Source organism: Orcinus orca, chromosome 4 (genome assembly GCF_937001465.1).
Source record: "Orcinus orca chromosome 4, mOrcOrc1.1, whole genome shotgun sequence".
Taxonomy (NCBI): domain Eukaryota; kingdom Metazoa; phylum Chordata; class Mammalia; order Artiodactyla; family Delphinidae; genus Orcinus; species Orcinus orca.
Window position 1 is genome coordinate 2,657,523 of NC_064562.1, and position 17,619 is coordinate 2,675,141.

Consider the following 17,619-nt stretch of genomic DNA (forward strand, 5'->3'; position numbering starts at 1 on the left):
TTCCTAGCAAGGGATATTCTGAAATGTTCTACAAAGGTAAGGCGTGGGTCAGAGCAGAGTCCTTGCTTGAAGGACACTACCGAGAGGCTGGGGCCTGCCTGTCCCTCCCCCGTAGCCTCGACCACAGGTTAAACTTTCAGCTCCTGCATCAGGAGGACGGGAAAGGATACAGGGGCAAGAGGAGGACCACTCAGGGGTTTGGGGCAGTACTCAGGGACGTGTTTCGGTATTTTCCTAACTGGTTCGGTTATACTGGTGTGCGAATACCAGTTCCGTTTGTATTTGTTCTTCTCCTCTGTCTTTGAAATTTTCTTTAAGAAAGCTTTCTGTAGCCGTTTCATATATAAGGTAATTTTTTTAAAAAAAAACAACCTGACTTTTAGAGTTCATTTTAAAAATACATCTCGGCTCATTTCCTGCTGGTGGACAACTTGATTTGGCCTTGTTTTGGTTTTCCTGAAATCAAAGAATTATTTCATGTGCAAATAATACAATAAACACTTGAGTTCAAATTTTCAGAATCGAACTTGGAAGTTTTGCAAGCCAGTGTCATTGTCAGGAATACTTTACGAGTTCATTCATCTGTCTGCTGCTCAGGAGTGGGTAATCGGCTCTGCGGATCATCAGGGCTGAATTTCCCTTGCTGACTAACTGGTCCCACACTGTAGGCAGCAGGCAAAGGCAAGAAGGGGTCAGAGACAGGTCCAAAAAGAGAGAGTGTGAACCTATGTGTCTGACAGAAGCTGTGTTTACAGAGTGATACGGAAAGCATTCCAGAACGCCTCTGACCTTAATTCTCAGGCAGGCTGATAAGATAGCCAACAAGTCCTGTAGCTGTGCTACTATGTCTGTCTGCCTAGGGCTTTGCCAGACAGTTTACTCAGAATTTATTCTCAGGGCCTTGTGTCCTGAAACGTGCCTCAGCTAGATGCAGATATTCCGTTAGGATGTGTTCCCAGAGACGTATCTCTTTAAAAAGAAATTCTCAAAACTTAAAAAAATTATTTTATTTGGAAATTAAAAAAAATCTATTACCGCTTCCCTGACTTCTTAGAGCTGCTCACACTTTTAAATTGTCCTCATCACTATTCCACTGTTGAAATAAGATGAAGGACCTTTTTTCTTATGAGACTGCCTGCTGATATGCTAAATGGCTTCTCTCTGCTGTCTTTCTTTAGTTCTTTGGGACATTGGGCCTTTCTCCCCATCTTTCTGGCAGGTCAGCTGCTGTTTCTACTGCAGTCAGTTTGCTGCCCGCTGAGGGTACCTTAAATGCCCCGTCCGCCACCTCTGTGAAGTGAATGAGTTTTAGTACAACCCATTATGATACCTCTTTAGGTTGGTTGCACAGAGAGCTTTGGGTGTGTTTCTTTTTCTAGGACCTTTTGATCACATCACAGCATCACGTGTGAACTTGTGGCTGGTGTGTGTCTCTGTGTACAATATATGCACATTTGCTGGTGTCCATGCAGGCTTACAGCTTCTCGTTTTTTGTTTTTTGTTTTTGTTTTTTTTTTGAGGGTAAAGAGAGGGAGCTTATTTTGTTTTTGGGGTTTTTTTAAATAAATTTATTTATTTTGGCTGCATTGGGTCTTCGTTGCTGCGCTTGGACTTTCTCTAGTTGCAGCGAGCGGGGGCTACTCTTCATTGCAGTGCGTGGGCTTCTCATTGCGGTGGCTTCTCTTGTTGCAGAGCACGGGTTCTAGGCGCACAGGCTTCAGTAGTTGTGGCGCACAGGCTCAGTAGTTGTGGCTCGTGGGCTTCAGTAGTTGTGGCGCGCGGGCTTCAGTAGTTGTGGTTCGCAGGCTCTAGAGCACAGGCTCAGTAGTTGTGGCGTACAGGCTTAGTTGCTCCGCGGCATGTGGGATCTTCCCGGACCAGGGCTCGAACCCGTGTCCCGTGCATTGGCAGGCGGATTCTCAACCACCGTGCCACCAGGGAAGCCCCAGGGAGCTTATTTTGAATCGCACTATGTGTTGTTTGGATTAGCTAAGCTTTGCTGGGAGTTAGCAGAAGAGGTCTCTGAGCAGCTTTGCTCTCCTTCTTTAGAAAAAAACCCAGAAGTTGCTTAAGGGAGAAGAAGGAGCAAATGTAAAGACTGAAAACGTAACATAATATATAACAAAGAGTCGGGGGGGTCTCTAGATTCAAACTAGATGTAATTCAAACTATTTAGATAAGAACATACAGAAATATATATTTCTAGCAACCTAGTATTTTAAATAATTATAAGCAGTATACCTTTATGCAATCAAGTAGCCAACAGAGCAATTTCCTTCTCAAAAATATTTCCTTTTGAAACTTCTCTACATGTATCGAGCTTTACTGAAATCTTTTTAACATTTTAAATTCATGCCTGTTTCCTCTTGGCTTGTCTAATGGCAAGCTGAACCACACGTAGAACTTGGGTGTCTTTTAATCACTTCAGTAGTTTGGCAAATTTGGTCATAATCAGTCTTCACTGTCAGAAATCATCAAAAAACAATTAGGCAAACAGTTGAAATTACAAAAACCTATCAGTCAAAATGTATGCTGTTATATTATCAACTTTTGTGCTACGTAAAGCAGCGCAGAAATTGAATAAGGAATAGGTTTCTTTAGTTACTAATTTTAGTTACTAATTTCTATGTAAGATCAAGGATAAAAGTTTAATGCGATGATGTCTGAGAGTTAAATATATAGAACCAAAAACTCAAAAGCAGGATGTACTATGTATATGCTTTAGAAAATAATTAAGAACTTACTTAAAAGTGAAATTCCTCAGTACAGAGATTTTTCTTCTTGGCTGGGTTATCAGAAAACCCCATGCTGACTTATTATCATCTTTTCCTGGCCATTTCATACCACTGGTTTTCTGCCAGTACAGCCTCTATACTATTAGCCAATATGAAGTTAGCTTCAAAGGTAAATGTACTTTATAAGAAATGATGAAACACTCTAAATCAGGTATATTCGGGGTTTTTCCAACATTGTTTTGGGTTTGTACATGTCACTGCTCCTTTCCTGTAAACTTGACAGTCAAGATTTGCCTCTACAGAAAAGGTAGTTTAAATTATTTTCTGTCATCATTCCTGTATGTTATAATCTGAAATTTTAGCATTCACATGTCAGTTTATAATTTAAGATATTGAAATAATTTCAGGAAATCTTTGGAAAGAGAAGACTTTGAAAAAATAATGGCAGACCAAGCGATTGCAGCAGGTAATAGAATTAAGTATATGCAATTAGGAAATAATTATACTTGTAGAACTAATGTTTTACCTGTAAACAAAGATTTTCTATTCCTAGAAAATATTTAGCTGGAGAACAAATATTTTCTTTAAAATATTCCTATTTATTTGTTGGTAGCTTCCAGTGTGAAATGTTCAATATCACGTTTTGTGTTAACACAAAGAATAACTTTTTCGTACTATATGTCTTTGACCTCAAACATTTCCTCTTCTCACAATGTTTATTTGCTGAGAAGTAGATAAAGCTGCGTGGGAGGCTGACTCATAGGCGTTCACAGGCTTTGGTCTTGAACTTTAAGTGTTCCTCATTTATGCATGAAAAATTCTACTCAGCAAAGTAAAAGAAGTAATTTTTTTAAAGGTTGGAAGCAATCACGGGAAAAAAGGTGAGCAGCGCTCTCATATTAATCCTAGTTTGGAGGAAACAAGCAGATGAGTGACTCTGTCATACTGTCCTTTCCAAAGTCTGAGTACATGAACCAACAGGTTAGATGTTTCTCAAAGTACAAGATATGAAGAACTTGATGATGATGATGATGACAGTGGCGATGGCTGACTTGTACTGAGCCCTTCCTCCGGGTCAGGCGCGATCCTAACGTGCCCGCCAACCCTGCCATGGCAGCGCTGTGGACAGGGCACTCGGGTTTCCCTAAGTCACAGATGAGAAGAATGTGGTACACAGAGTGTAAAGAACAAAGGACATTAGAGGGAGAAGCTGTGGAGAGTAGATAATATATTCCAAACACCTATTCAGTCAGGTAACATCAAACAAGAATGCTGTTTTACTGGAAAACAATTACTTCATATCGTCTCTAAGGAAAAATGACAAAATTGAGTTTCACCACCAGTGATTTAGATTAATTCCTGTATCTGATGCTTATACTCCAAGGGGGCCAAGACCCCTTCAGCAACATGTACCACTGTTTCCGTTGTTAACAAGGTGGGAGAGCTTTTCCTGAAATGGACTTTGTCCTGTGATTCCAATTGCTCTTTTATAGTTAAGCTTCAGGGAGATAAAAAGTCATATATTATACTCAGTTGATCATTCTTTCATAATTAACTGACTTGGGATTCATATTAGGAGTTGTCCAAATTTTAGAAACTGATTTATGTAGATAATTTAAACACGGGTAGTTAATTTTGGTTGGAAATCTTATTAGCCGATATAAAGCAAACTAACTCGTCAGATAGAACAATATTAAAACCAGTAACAGCACGTCTCTGCTAAGATGGCGCATTTGATACGGCAGAAAATGTATTATATGCTTTCAGGAGTCCCAGTGGAGATCATCAGAGAATCTCTCGGTGAGGAGCTTTTTAAAATATGCTACGAAGAAGATGAATACATCCTAGGGGTGGTCGGAGGAACCCTGAAAGACTTCTTAAACAGCTTCAGCACCCTTCTGAGACAAAGCAGTCACTGCCAGGAAGCAGAGAAGAAGGGCAGGTTTGAGGAAGCGTCCATCCTGTGCCTGGATAAAGATCCCGATTTCTTAAATGTTTACTATTTCTTCCCCAAGAGGATCACTTCCCTGATTCTCCCCGGCATCGTTAAGGCAGCTGCTCGCATCTTGTACGAGACCGAAGTGGAGGTGTCCTCGACGCCCCCCTGCTTCCACCAGCACTGCAGCGAGTTCATGGACCAGCCCTGCCTGCTCTACTCCGTCCACGTCAAGACCCCCCGGCCGTCCCCACCCCCGGGGAAGCCCCCGTCCTCGCTGGTGATCCCCACCTCACTCTTCTGCAAGACCTTCCCCTTCCATTTCATGCTGGACAGAGACATGACCATCCTGCAGTTGGGCAACGGCATCAGAAGGCTGATGAGCAGGAGAGACGTGCAAGGGAAGCCTCATTTTGACGAGTACTTCGAGATTCTCACTCCAAAGATCAGCCAGAACTTCAGCGGAATCATGACCATGTTGAACATGCAGTTTGTGGTCCGCGTGAGGAGGTGGGACAACGCCGTGAAGAAATCTTCCAGGGTAAGAAGAACGTTACACTGTTGTGAATATGGAATCCGTTGTTTCATATTTAAAGACTAGAAATAAAAAAGGTGAAAATATACGCATTACTTGAGATGTTTTAATACAGCATTTCTGTTTAAGACAATTCTAAAACACTTTGAAGGGTGGAATAAATTTAAGACAAGATTCTTTCTGCATTCATTTGCTTACTCACTTAAGCCATCACTGCACAGATATTTGTTGAATGCAGTCTACCTTTTACAATCTTTATGGAGTATTTTATAACTGAATTAGAAAAATATTGATGTAAAAGTATGGTTTCAGTCATCATGAAATAGCTGACTTAATTTGGAATGATAAGAGGGATTCTACAACAAAGAAACAACTTGTTTCTTACAGGCGGCAACTAAATGGATTTTTTCAATATTTAATAGACATGGAAAAAAATCAATAACTTGTTTGATTAACTGTTAGAGAATGTGGGGAAAAATGTTCTGCTCTCGTCATAGATAACCATGGTAATGATTTAGAAAAATGTTTGGGAAATCACAGCCGATAGTACAAGCGAGCTCAAAGAAAGGCTTATGACGCATCTAACTTCTGGACACACGTAAACCAGCAGACATGCTGTCTGTCCCCCCCAAATGAAAACAGCTTTATTACTTTTTATCATAAAAGTAGTATAGCTAAGTGTTTAAAAAATAGGTAATACTTAAAGATGTTCATTGCAAACTCAAAAACATTAATTTTACACATTTTTGTTTAAAACAAAATATACTATTTACAACTTTTTTTTTTTTTAAACATCTTTATTGGGGTATAATTGCTTTACAATGGTGTGTTAGTTTCTGCTTTATAACAAAGTGAATCAGTTATACATATACGTATGTTCCCATATCTCTTCCCTCTTGCGTCTCCCTCCCTCCCACCCTCCCTATCCCACCCCTCCAGGCTGTCACAAAGCACCAAGCCAATATCCCTGTGCCATGCGGCTGCTTCCAACTAGCTATCTACCTTACTACGTTTGTTAGTGTGTATATGTCCATGACTCTCTCTCGCCCTGTCCCAGCTCGCCCTTCCCCCTCCCCATAACCTCAAGTCCGTTCTCTAGGAGGTCTGCGTCTTTATTCCTGCCTTACCCCTAGGTTCTTCATGACATTTTTTTTCCCTTAAATTCCATATATATGTGTTAGCATACGGTATTTGTCTTTTTCTTTCTGACTTACTTCACTCTGTATGACAGACTCTAGGTCTATCCACCTCATTACAAATAGCTCAATTTCGTTTCTTTTTATGGCTGAGTAATATTCCATTGTATATATGTGCCACATCTTCTTTATCCATTCATCCGATGATGGGCACTTAGGTTGTTTCCATCTCCAGGCTATTGTAAATAGAGCTGCAATGAACATTTTGGTACATGACTCTTTTTGAATTTTGGTTTTCTCAGGGTATATGCCCAGTAGTGGGATTGCTGGGTCATATGGAAGTTCTATTTGTAGTTTTTTAAGGAACCTCCATACTGTTCTCCATAGTGGCTGAACCAATTCACATTCCCACCAGCAGTGCAAGAGTGTTCCCTTTTCTCCACACCCTCTCCAGCATTTACAACTTTTTTTTTTTAATCACTAACCGATACCTATGGGCCTCCTGCCATGTCATTAGATACCTGTCTGTTCCACGTTTTCAAAGGCTGTGTCGTATCCCATCGTGTGGTTTTCCGTTTAACCGTTCACTACTGAAGGACACCTGGGCTGCCTACCACTTTGCTGCCGTGAACACACATGTACACGTTTGTCTCATTCACACAAGTAACCCTGTCATCCTGGACAAACACACGAAGCCCCCTCGCTCAGGGCTCCTTGTGCCATCCTTTCTGCTGCTGTCCACAGAATGCAGTAGCAGAAGCATCAGCGTGACACATAGTGAGAAAGCCCTGAAGCAAGAATTTGGGGCTCTGTTGATTGAAAATCATGATTTCTGTGTAGCCTGTACTGCAGTGTATTCTCCAAATGTCTGCATGCATTTTAGAATTCATAGTAAATTGCAACGATAAGAAAGCATATTGTTTTTGTTGACCAGTAGAAAAAAATCAAGTCTAAAAATAAAAGGAGGGACTTCCCTGGCGGTCCAGGGGTTAGGACTCCACGCTTCCACCGCAGGGGGCACAGGTTCGATCCCTGCTCGGGGCACTGAGGTCCGCAAGCCTCACGGTACAGCCACAAAAACCAAGGGGATTATCCCTGTACCCGCCTCACCTTTTGTCTCAAAAAGGTGTTGGGAACTTGAATAGGCCACAACGGTTGGTGCTTCTTCCTACGCAGGTGATGGACCTCAAAGGCCAGATGATCTACATGGTGGAGTCCAGCGCCATCCTGTTCCTGGGCTCGCCCTGCGTGGACAGACTGGAGGACTTCACGGGCCGGGGGCTCTACCTCTCGGACATCCCCATCCACAACGCACTGCGGGACGTGGTCCTGATCGGAGAGCAGGCCAGGGCGCAGGACGGCCTGAAGAAGAGGCTGGGCAAGCTCAAGGCCACGCTGGAGCAGGCCCACCAGGCCCTGGAGGAGGAGAAGCGGAAGACGGTGGACCTCCTGTGCTCCATCTTCCCCTGCGAGGTGGCGCAGCAGCTGTGGCAGGGCCGAGCCGTGCAGGCCAAGCGGTTTGGCGACGTCACCATGCTCTTCTCGGACATCGTGGGCTTCACGGCCATCTGCTCTCAGTGCTCCCCGCTGCAGGTCATCACCATGCTCAACGCACTCTACACCCGCTTCGACCGGCAGTGCGGGGAGCTGGACGTCTACAAGGTAGGGGCCTGCGGGGGGCAGGGCGAGGCCAGGGGCCCCAGCCCGGGAGCAGGCGGCGTGCCTCGGCCGTGCGCGTGGCCTCCGGCCCGAAAGGGCTCCGAAGCCGCGCATTCCAGAAAGGACGAGCTTGTGCCAAAGAACAAGCACAGAGTGCAGGGGTGACAGAGCGAGGGGCGGGCCTCGGACCCTCAGAGAGGGGAAGTTTAAAGGACAGTGAGCCTGGGCTTCCCTGGTGGCGCAGTGGTTGGGAGTCCGCCTGCCGATGCAGGGGACACGGGTTCGCGCCCCGGTCCGGGAAGATCCCACACGCCGCGGAGTGGCTGGGCCCGTGAGCCATGGCTGCTGGGCGTGCATGTCCGGAGCCTGTGCTCCGCAGCGGGAGAGGCCACAGCAGTGAGAGGCCCATGTACCGCAAAAAAAAAAAAAAAAAGACAGTGAGCCTGAGCCTCGACTGTGAGACCCGAGATGAACTGTTAAGGTGAGATGTTTCAAGGTCAGCCTTGCACAGGGAGGACGTATCCTTTCTGTCTGCAGAAGGAAAGAAGCACGAGGACTGCACAAATTGTCTTCGAACGGATTCATTCAGTACAGGGTAACGGGATCCTTTTCACAGCAGGGGAAGAGAAACCCAAGTCAGCGGCTTAGGGGGTTACTGTACCCAGGCCAAGGGCAGAAGGAGGGCTGTCTTCCAATCTCCTTTACTGCCTTATTGGCTTTGTAAGCAGAGAAAGTTAAATAACCTTTCTCATTTCTGAAACAGAGGATATAATACCCACCCACAGAGTTTATATGTATGAATAACATGCATTATGTCCCGTAATCTTCGTGAACACGACTGTTACAAAGATTACGGTAAAAAAAATAATCTGTCATTCATCAGCCAGCAGGCACTGAGTGCCTGCAGGGTAGCAGCCATCATTCTAGGCTCCGAGGCTGCACGGAGATTGTCCCTGAAACATAATAAGCTATTTTTTAAATGTAACTTTTGTTAATAAGAGAACCAATGAGGACACTTTGTGTTCAGCTTATTTCTTTAGAAGTAAAACATATTTTCTTGCTGATTTAAAGTATTTTACGTTGTCCTAAATACTGGCATAAGGAATAAAGCATGCTTCTCATTTATGTGGCTTGAATCATCTTTTAATTTGCCACGTAAAATTCTGGCATTTCAGAGCTTAATGCAACATGAAAATAAATAAATGATTAAAGAGGAAACAAAAATGATTTATGGGACTCTATAAGCCCCTCCTTTCTTCCAATCTAGATGCTCGAAGTCAAACTTGCCTTTTAAAAAATTTGTAACAGGAAATTCCAGACAGAGCTATGATTCCCTTAGGAAAAAAGAGGTCCATGCATAATTACAGATAAAATAATTGGCTTCACTTAGGTTAAGCCTCATGGCCTCTTGCGGAATTCACTGTATTTATTTGTAGACAGTTTATGCCTTGAGAATATCTCCTCTCAGAACTGGGAGGTCTCCCTGTCTTCTGCAAACTGCTGTGGCTGCTTGCAGAAGCTGCCCGCTGCTGCACGGTTCGCCCTGTTGAAACTTTAAAATATGGGTCATTCTCTCCAGTCGTCAGAATCTTGTACCTCACGATGAGGGTGCGGGCGCAGAGACCCCTGGGGGCCCAGCCGCAGCCCCAGCCAGAGAGCCTGCATCCTCGTTTCACCTGCTCTTCATGCCGACTCCGCGTGGAAACACCTGGAGGTGCTGTGAACAAACGGGGGAGGGTCCTCACCTCAGAATAACCTTAAGATATGGAAAGTGTTCATCAGGGGCTGACCTGTGCCCGTGGTGGCTTCCAAGGAACAGTCAGGCTTGTTTATTCCAGGACCCGGCTGGACCAGGACTTCATTCAGTTACATTTCCTTTCTGTCTTTCAATCTCTCGGTCATTTTCTGCTTATTTGAGTGTGTATCTGTCTGTTGTTTCAGCACATCCTTACTGGTCCTCCAGCGTTGGCCAGCGTGGGAGGGGGTACAGTCCCTGTGAAAAGAGTCCACGGCAGGGGGCGGGCAGAGGAGGGACACACAGAGACGCACAGGGCAGATTCCCTGTGACACTGGGGACGCGATACCACTCTCACCTCTGCAGGGGCTGCAGCAGCACAGAGGACAGCACCCAACACCCAGTAGGGGCGAGGGTGCCCTTCTCCTACTTAGTAACACTTCCTGAGCCCTGTGACAGGTGAGCCGTTAGCCTGAGCGCTTCTCTGCCTGTAGTGCTGAGGAGATGCTCTCGGGATGCCCGGCCGCCGGGCTGTGTCCTTGGTGAACAGCCTGGGCCCCAGCGATGGAGGAGCTGATGAGACAGACTCCGAGAGCTTGTGTCCTACTGGGAGAAAAGCCAACAAACGGGCATAACTCCAACAGCATCCCTGTTGGTGTGCTCTCCTGGTAGGAAATGGAGCCGGTACGGGCCGTGGGCGGGATCGGGCTTCCTCGCCAGGTGGGTGTCAGCAGGGCCCGAGGAGACCAGGGACACGCCAGGTGGCCACCTGCAGGAAGACTGTTCCAGACCGAGGAGTAGCAAGTGTTTGGTATGTTTGAGGGGAAACAGGTGGCCGCTGGCTTGGAACACAGTACGCAAGAGGGAGAGTTAGGAGACGGATTGGGGGCAGCAGAAAGGCAGGGCAAGAACTTGGGGGGCATGTTAAGGGCCCCGGCATTTATTCTGCATGAAATAGGGAGTCACTGAAATTTGTCCCCATTCTCTTCTCCTCTCTCGTCTCCGTCCCCCTAGATTGGAAGCTCTGGATCAGAACAGTGATATGATCTGTTAAGTTACAATTAATATTTAGAGGAGAAAAATGTACCTGTTACAAATTGGTGGCTTATTTGTGGATTTAAAGTAAACATTAGCTTTCTGTACTCAGGGTCACCGACAGATAAAAATCACTGGTAGCAACAGCAATCATGAAATGATAGTAATGTACATGAAATTTACAGAAGAGCCTGATTTCTAATAGCTTCCAGTCACCATTGTCTGCCTCTGGGCTTGACATCTTGGTTTCTACACTTTGTGATTAGCGTTGCTATGACAACCCCAAATGTCCTTTTGAAAAGCTAAAATGACAGTTTTAACCAGGCACATCCTTAATAAATTCATAGGGCCTTGATTCAGTAGTGACTTTGTTCAGAACGCTGTATTTTATGCTGAGAGGGTATAAAATCACCCAGTATCTTAAACAGTTTAGTATAAACCCAAAGTACGTCATTTGCTTCTACAAAGCCCTTTCACGTGGTGGGGAAAGAAGGAGGTGAGTCAGTGGCGATCCTGGGAGTAGAAGCCCTCCCGAAACTGTGTTCACAGCGCGGCACCGCCGCTCACCTTGTGCGTTTCCTGGGAAGGAAAGCCTTTTCCAAGAGTCTGCGATTTGCTCTGATGTTCCATGGGCCCTGAGCGCTGAGGTGTCCGCTGCATGATTTTTAATTTCTGCTCTGTGATATGCCCTGTGGTGCTTCCTCAGCTTCTGCTTGTAACGTGGAGAATCTGTTGTGCGTAGGTGGAGACCATCGGCGATGCATACTGTGTGGCTGGGGGCTTGCACAAAGAGAGCGACACCCACGCTGTTCGGATCGCACTGATGGCCCTGAAGATGATGGAGCTGTCTGATGAAGTGGTGTCTCCCCACGGAGAGCCCATCAAGGTGAGGCGTATCACGTCCTGGCCAGGAGATGTCAGGACAGTAAATGCTGATTAGTTAGATCCCAACAGAATGGTGCGTCCCTCAGGGTTTAGTGGCAGAGGGCAAATCTCCTCTTGCTTTACTACGCGGTGTTAAATGGCTTACAGATCACTTAGAGACCAAAGACGCCATCTATGGCTTGAGCTTTGAAAAAATGGTTCCCAAACCCGCACTTCAGAACCACAGCTTCCTCCGTGACCTGGAAGCTGGTTCCAGAACCACACAGCCACAGCCAGGCAGGGAACCACTGTGCTCGGAAAGCAGCTGCGTCCACTGCTGGCTGCAGAGGAAAGTTGCAGCTACTGTAATTGCATCAGCAACGTGGAAATACCGCATCACGACTCTTCCAAAATGAATGACTGGCCACTGGGCTCCCTGCTAAGCAGGGGAGAGAGAACACAAAGGCTTCCCCAGCCGTGCTCACACCGGGAGTGCAGGCAGAAATGCAGGTTTCCAGAGCTCAGGCAAGGGCTTCCGATTCACCACACCTAAGTACATCTAGAACCTTCAAGGGACTTTGGAAAATGGAATGCTTAGTTTTTTGAGCCCTGCAGGGGAGGAATTACACGAGAATGAAGTGGGCTGCTAACCCACCAGTATTTTCCAGGACACATAAAATTCTAAAATTTCTAGACGAGCCATATCCCAGAACAATAATGTCTTATAGCAGATGAGAAAATAAAATTAACATGCTAACCATTGATTTAATAGATAAAACGTGAGTGGAATATCCTTATTTGTCCCACTTGAAGTGAGTCTGCCATAGAACAGTCTCAGTTGATGACCTTCAGAAATGGGTCTTTGAAGTAATATGGAATCCTATATGGCATGATATAAAATAGAGAGAGAAGGAGGAAAAAAATTAGAAGTTTAGCCAGGGCTGTCTCCACTGTTAATAGAAGCCGTATGTGTAAGCCTTCACAACTATCTTCTAAGTCAACCCTCATCCCAGTTATATACCGATGTGCGACACACTTCCCTAAAATTAGTGGCGTAAAACAACAGAGCTTTGATTTTGCACTGATTCTGTGCGTCGGAATTTGGATGAGGCAAAGCAGGAATACCTCGTCATTTCTCACAGCATCCGGCACCTCAGCGGTCGAGGGCGCGTCAGGTAGCTGGGATTACACCACTTGAACCAGAGCTTCCCTGGCCGGCCTGGTTCCCTGGGTGGGGCTGGCGGAGGGCGGGGCCCGGCTGGGACTATCAGCCCAGGTGCTCACCTGTCACGCTCTGCTGGGGCAGCCTCAGGGCCGTCCCACTTCTTACATAGGGGCCACGTCCCGGTGAACAGGTCTGCCTCCACTGCATGGCCTTTATGCCCTGGCCTGAGGAGATACACTGTGACACATCCATTTTGTCCTAATGGTCACAGCAACCCTAAGCCTGCCCACAGGGGAGAAGACTGAGACCCCAGGTTTCAATAGGAAGAGCGCGACATAATTTTCCAGTGTGCTTTAAAAGTTTCACAGTATCTGACTTTTCCAGATGCTTAATTTCTATACTTTTTTAGAAGAGAATTATGTGTTTTTTTGTGTTTTGTTGTTGTTGTTTTGTCTTTTTTTGGTGAGGAAACTCAGAGCATCAAAGTAAAGGCTTAAAATATCCCGATTAATAATAAAACCAGTGATCTCCACATAAATGGATTTTGTAATAAGATGTGTATGTTTGGGGCAGGGGGGTTAGTGGCATGGGGGGTTTTTGATATTTGTAGAAATACACTTTTAGAGTTTCGCAATTGCAAGAATTATTTATAGCTAGTTTCAAAGATAATTACCTGGGTGATAATAGTTTAGCTTTACTGAGCTGTAAAGTCAGATGTTAAACCACCTTTTTCTTTGTATTGACCTGCAGTCCTAGGAAATACCTGACAGCCTTAGGGGCTACTCATGAAATATCACAGACGCAGAAGTGCAGAGTAGTTTCAGTAGAGAGAGAAGCACTAATGTGTATCACAGGGAGCAGATTGTGACTTAAACGTCATCTTATTTAAAATCTGTATAACAACATTATGAAAAGGCATCCACAATTCACTGCTAGACAAGAGTAGTCGAGTCTCTCACGGATCCAGATTTGGAGTCATGTGTTTCTTACCCTCCTGCCCCACGGCATGGAATCACAGTGAAAGAATAGGAAATATTTCCTTTTTTTCTTTACAAACTCTATGTTTTCTCCAGCGTGTCGTATGTACAAACCATCTATGCACTTATTTCTACCGACTTCCTCACTAACGTCCACCCACTGAGGCTTGGAAGACGGTGGGTGGGTGGACGCTATCTCATGATGGAGACCAGGGCCAGGCTGAGTCAGAAGGTGCAGAGTGAACTCCGACACAGGCTCTGGGAGCCTCCCTCCCAGCCCCAGAACCTGAGTGCAGTGGCCCCAAAGGGGAGACTCTCCAGCAGGTTTCCACTGGGGGCGTGACGGGCCTGTTAAACTTTGGACCATTATTGTGCTTGTAAATTTGAAAAGTTCCCGTATAAGGAAGCTTTGGGGTTGAGAGTGAGATTCAGGGCTGGGGGAGGGGAGTTGGGGGGCAGGGGAGGAAGCAGAGACACTGGCTTTGTCTGCGTTGTTTGGATGTTTACGAAGAGGAAATATTTACGCATTTCCATATTAGTTATGCAATAGAAACAGTAGGTAAACTTGTCGTATTAAAAGCTGTGACAGAGCAACAGAGAGGCATGGACATATATACACTACCAAACATAAGGTAGATAGCTAGTGGGAAGCAGCCGCATAGCACAGAGAGATCAGCTCGGTGCTTTGTGACCGCCTGGAGGGGTGGGATGGGGAGGGTGGGAGGGAGACGCAAGAGGAAGGAGATATGGGAACATGTGTATATGTATGGCTGATTCACTTTGTTGTAAAGCAGAAACTAACACACCATTGAAAAGCAATTATACCCCAATAAAGATGTTAAAAAAAAAAAAAGCTAGAGCGACTAGGTACAAAGAGAGAAAGTGATTTAACCAGAAGAGTGCCCAAAGTCAGCAAAAACTTCTAAAATTCTGCCTGATATTTATAAGCAGAAGAGAGCCTTTTGTCACCTTATTTTATGTGTCTACATTGTTCACTGTCATAGTGTTTACATATAGAACCATATTCTCCTAAGGAAGAAAAAGCCAGAATGTAATAGACATTTATGTTTTTCTGCTTAAAGTAAAACTTGGATGAAGAAGGAACTTTAAAAAGAATCCAACCCTGCATTTTTTAGGTGAGGAAGGAGTACAAGGGAGATTTGGAGATTTAGAGAAAGTCAGACTACCAGATGCAGAGAAGAAACCAGTGGTCCCAGAGGGAAGCGGGTGGAGGGAGGGGAACGTGGGAGTGAGGGTTCGATGTACAGACAACTGGGTGTGAAGTAAGTCAGTTACGAGGATGTCATGGGCCGCACAGCGAGTACAGTTATTTTATGACAGCTCTGCGGGGAGTGCAATCTATAAAATACGGGATAACTGTGTTGTGCGCCTGAAACTTATATAATATTGTAGGTCAGAGCACCAGCTATCAGCACAATTTTGGTTTCTAATACAAATATCCTGATTCATGATGTAGGGCTTTTGTTTGAAAATTTTGCAGAATTCATGATTTGACATGTTATAAGCCAATGATTCTCAGAAGTTTCTAGAAGACACCTGAAATTAGCTGTAAAACTAGGGAGATCTGGGGTCTTCTGGATTCTAAAGGACATCTAAGTCACTGAGTACTTGGCCTCTTGTTTCAAATGGTCAGCCAAACATAGAACTGAAAGTAACATGCATGGTATCTGACTGTCATTTGAAACATCCCCCCTTTAACTTGCTTCGTTGCAGCAGTAATTTAAAATCTGTACCTCCTCTGAGATCGGCCAGTATTGGAGCTTCCGGAAGATCCCACTTTAAAACATTGTCTTAACTGCCCTCCAGATCATTGACAGCTTTCAGGGAGCCTCAGCGTTTACCTCAGCTTGTCCTGATGCGGCAGGACTCTCTGGTTTTCCTCGGGTCCAGATGTTTTTGACTGACGTGTGTGTAGTCACTGTGACGCAGGCGTCAGCAATGCCAGCTTTCCGCTTCCTCCGTCATTTTCTGCCTAAATATTACAATTCTCTTTCTGCACCCGGTCATTTGAGTAGTGAGGTAGTGTTTGGCACAAAGGCCCTTTTAAAGCAAAACACCTAAAAACCCGCCCTCTGCATCCTGAGCACTGGCTTCTTGGCCCCCTCTGACCGTGTTGGGAAACAACTTCTGGGCGCCGGAAGTCTGGTCTCTCTCACCGACGGACAGAGCAGGTTCACGTCAACAGTCCACGGGCACTTTCGTCACCATGGTGACTGTGGTCCGTTCGTGGGGGGCTTCGATTCAGATGCGGAGGACAGTTGAGATAAAGGATGCTCTGTGAGCAGCGTGAAGAGGCGGGGCTGAGGAGGTGGCGAGGAGAGGGGATGGGCTGCAGGCTTGGAGGAAGGAGGGCTTGTGGGCAGAGCCAGGAGCCCGGTGGTTTGGACAGGCACGCAGCCGGCGCTGACTAGCAGCAGTGTTCACCCATGACCGGAACATTGCGTTGCTCTTGCTTTCAGATGCGCATTGGACTGCATTCTGGGTCGGTTTTTGCCGGAGTTGTCGGAGTTAAGATGCCCCGTTACTGCCTTTTTGGAAATAATGTCACCTTGGCTAACAAGTTCGAGTCCTGCAGTGTCCCCCGGAAAATCAACGTCAGCCCTACCACCTACAGGTATGGATCCCGTTCAGTGCCAGGAGTCTATTCTCATTCATACGCAGTCGTCATTTTTGTCTGTTGGTTTGTTTCATTCTTCATAACTTGTTCTTGCTTAGATCATCTTAAAGGAAGAGAAAAGCCGTAACTTGTATCATCCTCACTTTAACTTTTTTTTTTTAAACTGCGCGTTAGCCTCATGGGAACTTTGATCTCCAGCCTGACCCATGATTCTCCACTGAGAATCTCCACTCGTGAGCTCTGACCTGTGTTTCTGCTCAGGTGACTAATTGGCCCATTACAGGCAATGTGATCCTATTAGAACAGCTGATTCCCCCCACCCACCCCAAAGACACCCACTTCCCACCAGCCAAGCTCCATCAGTCTCCTGACTGGGTGGTAGAGGGCCGCCGTGCACCTGGTTCCTGGGACCAGCACCCTGGCATGCCCTCACCTTCCCCGTGCGTGACCCGCCCCCGCTGCAGATGAGTGTGCTGCACGCAGCGCTACTCACACCCAGGCTCCCCTCCACGTGGTACCCATGTTCTCTTCGTGAAGCACAGGCCAGATCCGTCCCCCGGCCTTACAAGCCAGAACAAAATTAAACGTGCAACCACGGACTCACGTGTTCCCTCTGACCAGAGTCCCGCCAGACCCTACCACCAAGGTTTCTTCCACTCCCTCCTTATTTCATGGGTCTCCTGCAACCCGGCCTCGTTTTTATGCATCACGCTCGCCAAACCGATTCCTGAATGGAGGATGTGTGCTTTGCGTTTCTGTCCCGGGTCATCCCCTGCTTTCCTCCTTCGCACATCAGACCTTAAGTCAGAGGCCGCGTCTTCACAGACACATTCCTCACCCGCCCTGGACACACCCTCAGGTGCTCATCTCAGCTCACCCTGTGTTTCTTAAGATCAGGACAAGTGGAGATTCTATGAGAAGTTATACAAATATGAAAGGTAATTATTTCTTTGCAGAGCTTTATTGATAGTACACTGAATTCAGGGATGGCGTTTCCCAATAAAATAATATTAGGAAGTGTTAACTTCCTTGATATATTTATGAAGCACATGTAACTTTAGGACACAGACTGCATACCCACAACCAAAACTATCCATTTCCTTCAGACTTCCACTTCCAGATTCTGATCAGCAATTTAGAATGTAATGGCAATTAGACATTCCTTTCTTTTAAATGTCATGAGGAGTTTTCTTCTAGGGGACAG

General features: G+C 45.7%; 1 protein-coding gene across 4 annotated transcripts in view; it reads left to right on the forward strand.

The window, feature by feature from the left end:
* The window catches only part of GUCY1A1 (guanylate cyclase 1 soluble subunit alpha 1), a 64,258-nt gene that overhangs the window by 38,168 nt on the left and 8,471 nt on the right, over window positions 1–17,619 (forward strand). For all 4 annotated transcript variants that reach the window (XM_033421571.2, XM_033421570.2, XM_004266175.3 and 1 more), the window contains 5 exons: window positions 3,143–3,201; window positions 4,503–5,212; window positions 7,519–8,004; window positions 11,514–11,657; window positions 16,258–16,412. In XM_033421571.2, coding sequence (XP_033277462.1) covers window positions 3,143–3,201; window positions 4,503–5,212; window positions 7,519–8,004; window positions 11,514–11,657; window positions 16,258–16,412 — 1,554 coding nt within the window. The remainder of the gene's footprint in view (window positions 1–3,142; window positions 3,202–4,502; window positions 5,213–7,518; window positions 8,005–11,513; window positions 11,658–16,257; window positions 16,413–17,619) is intronic.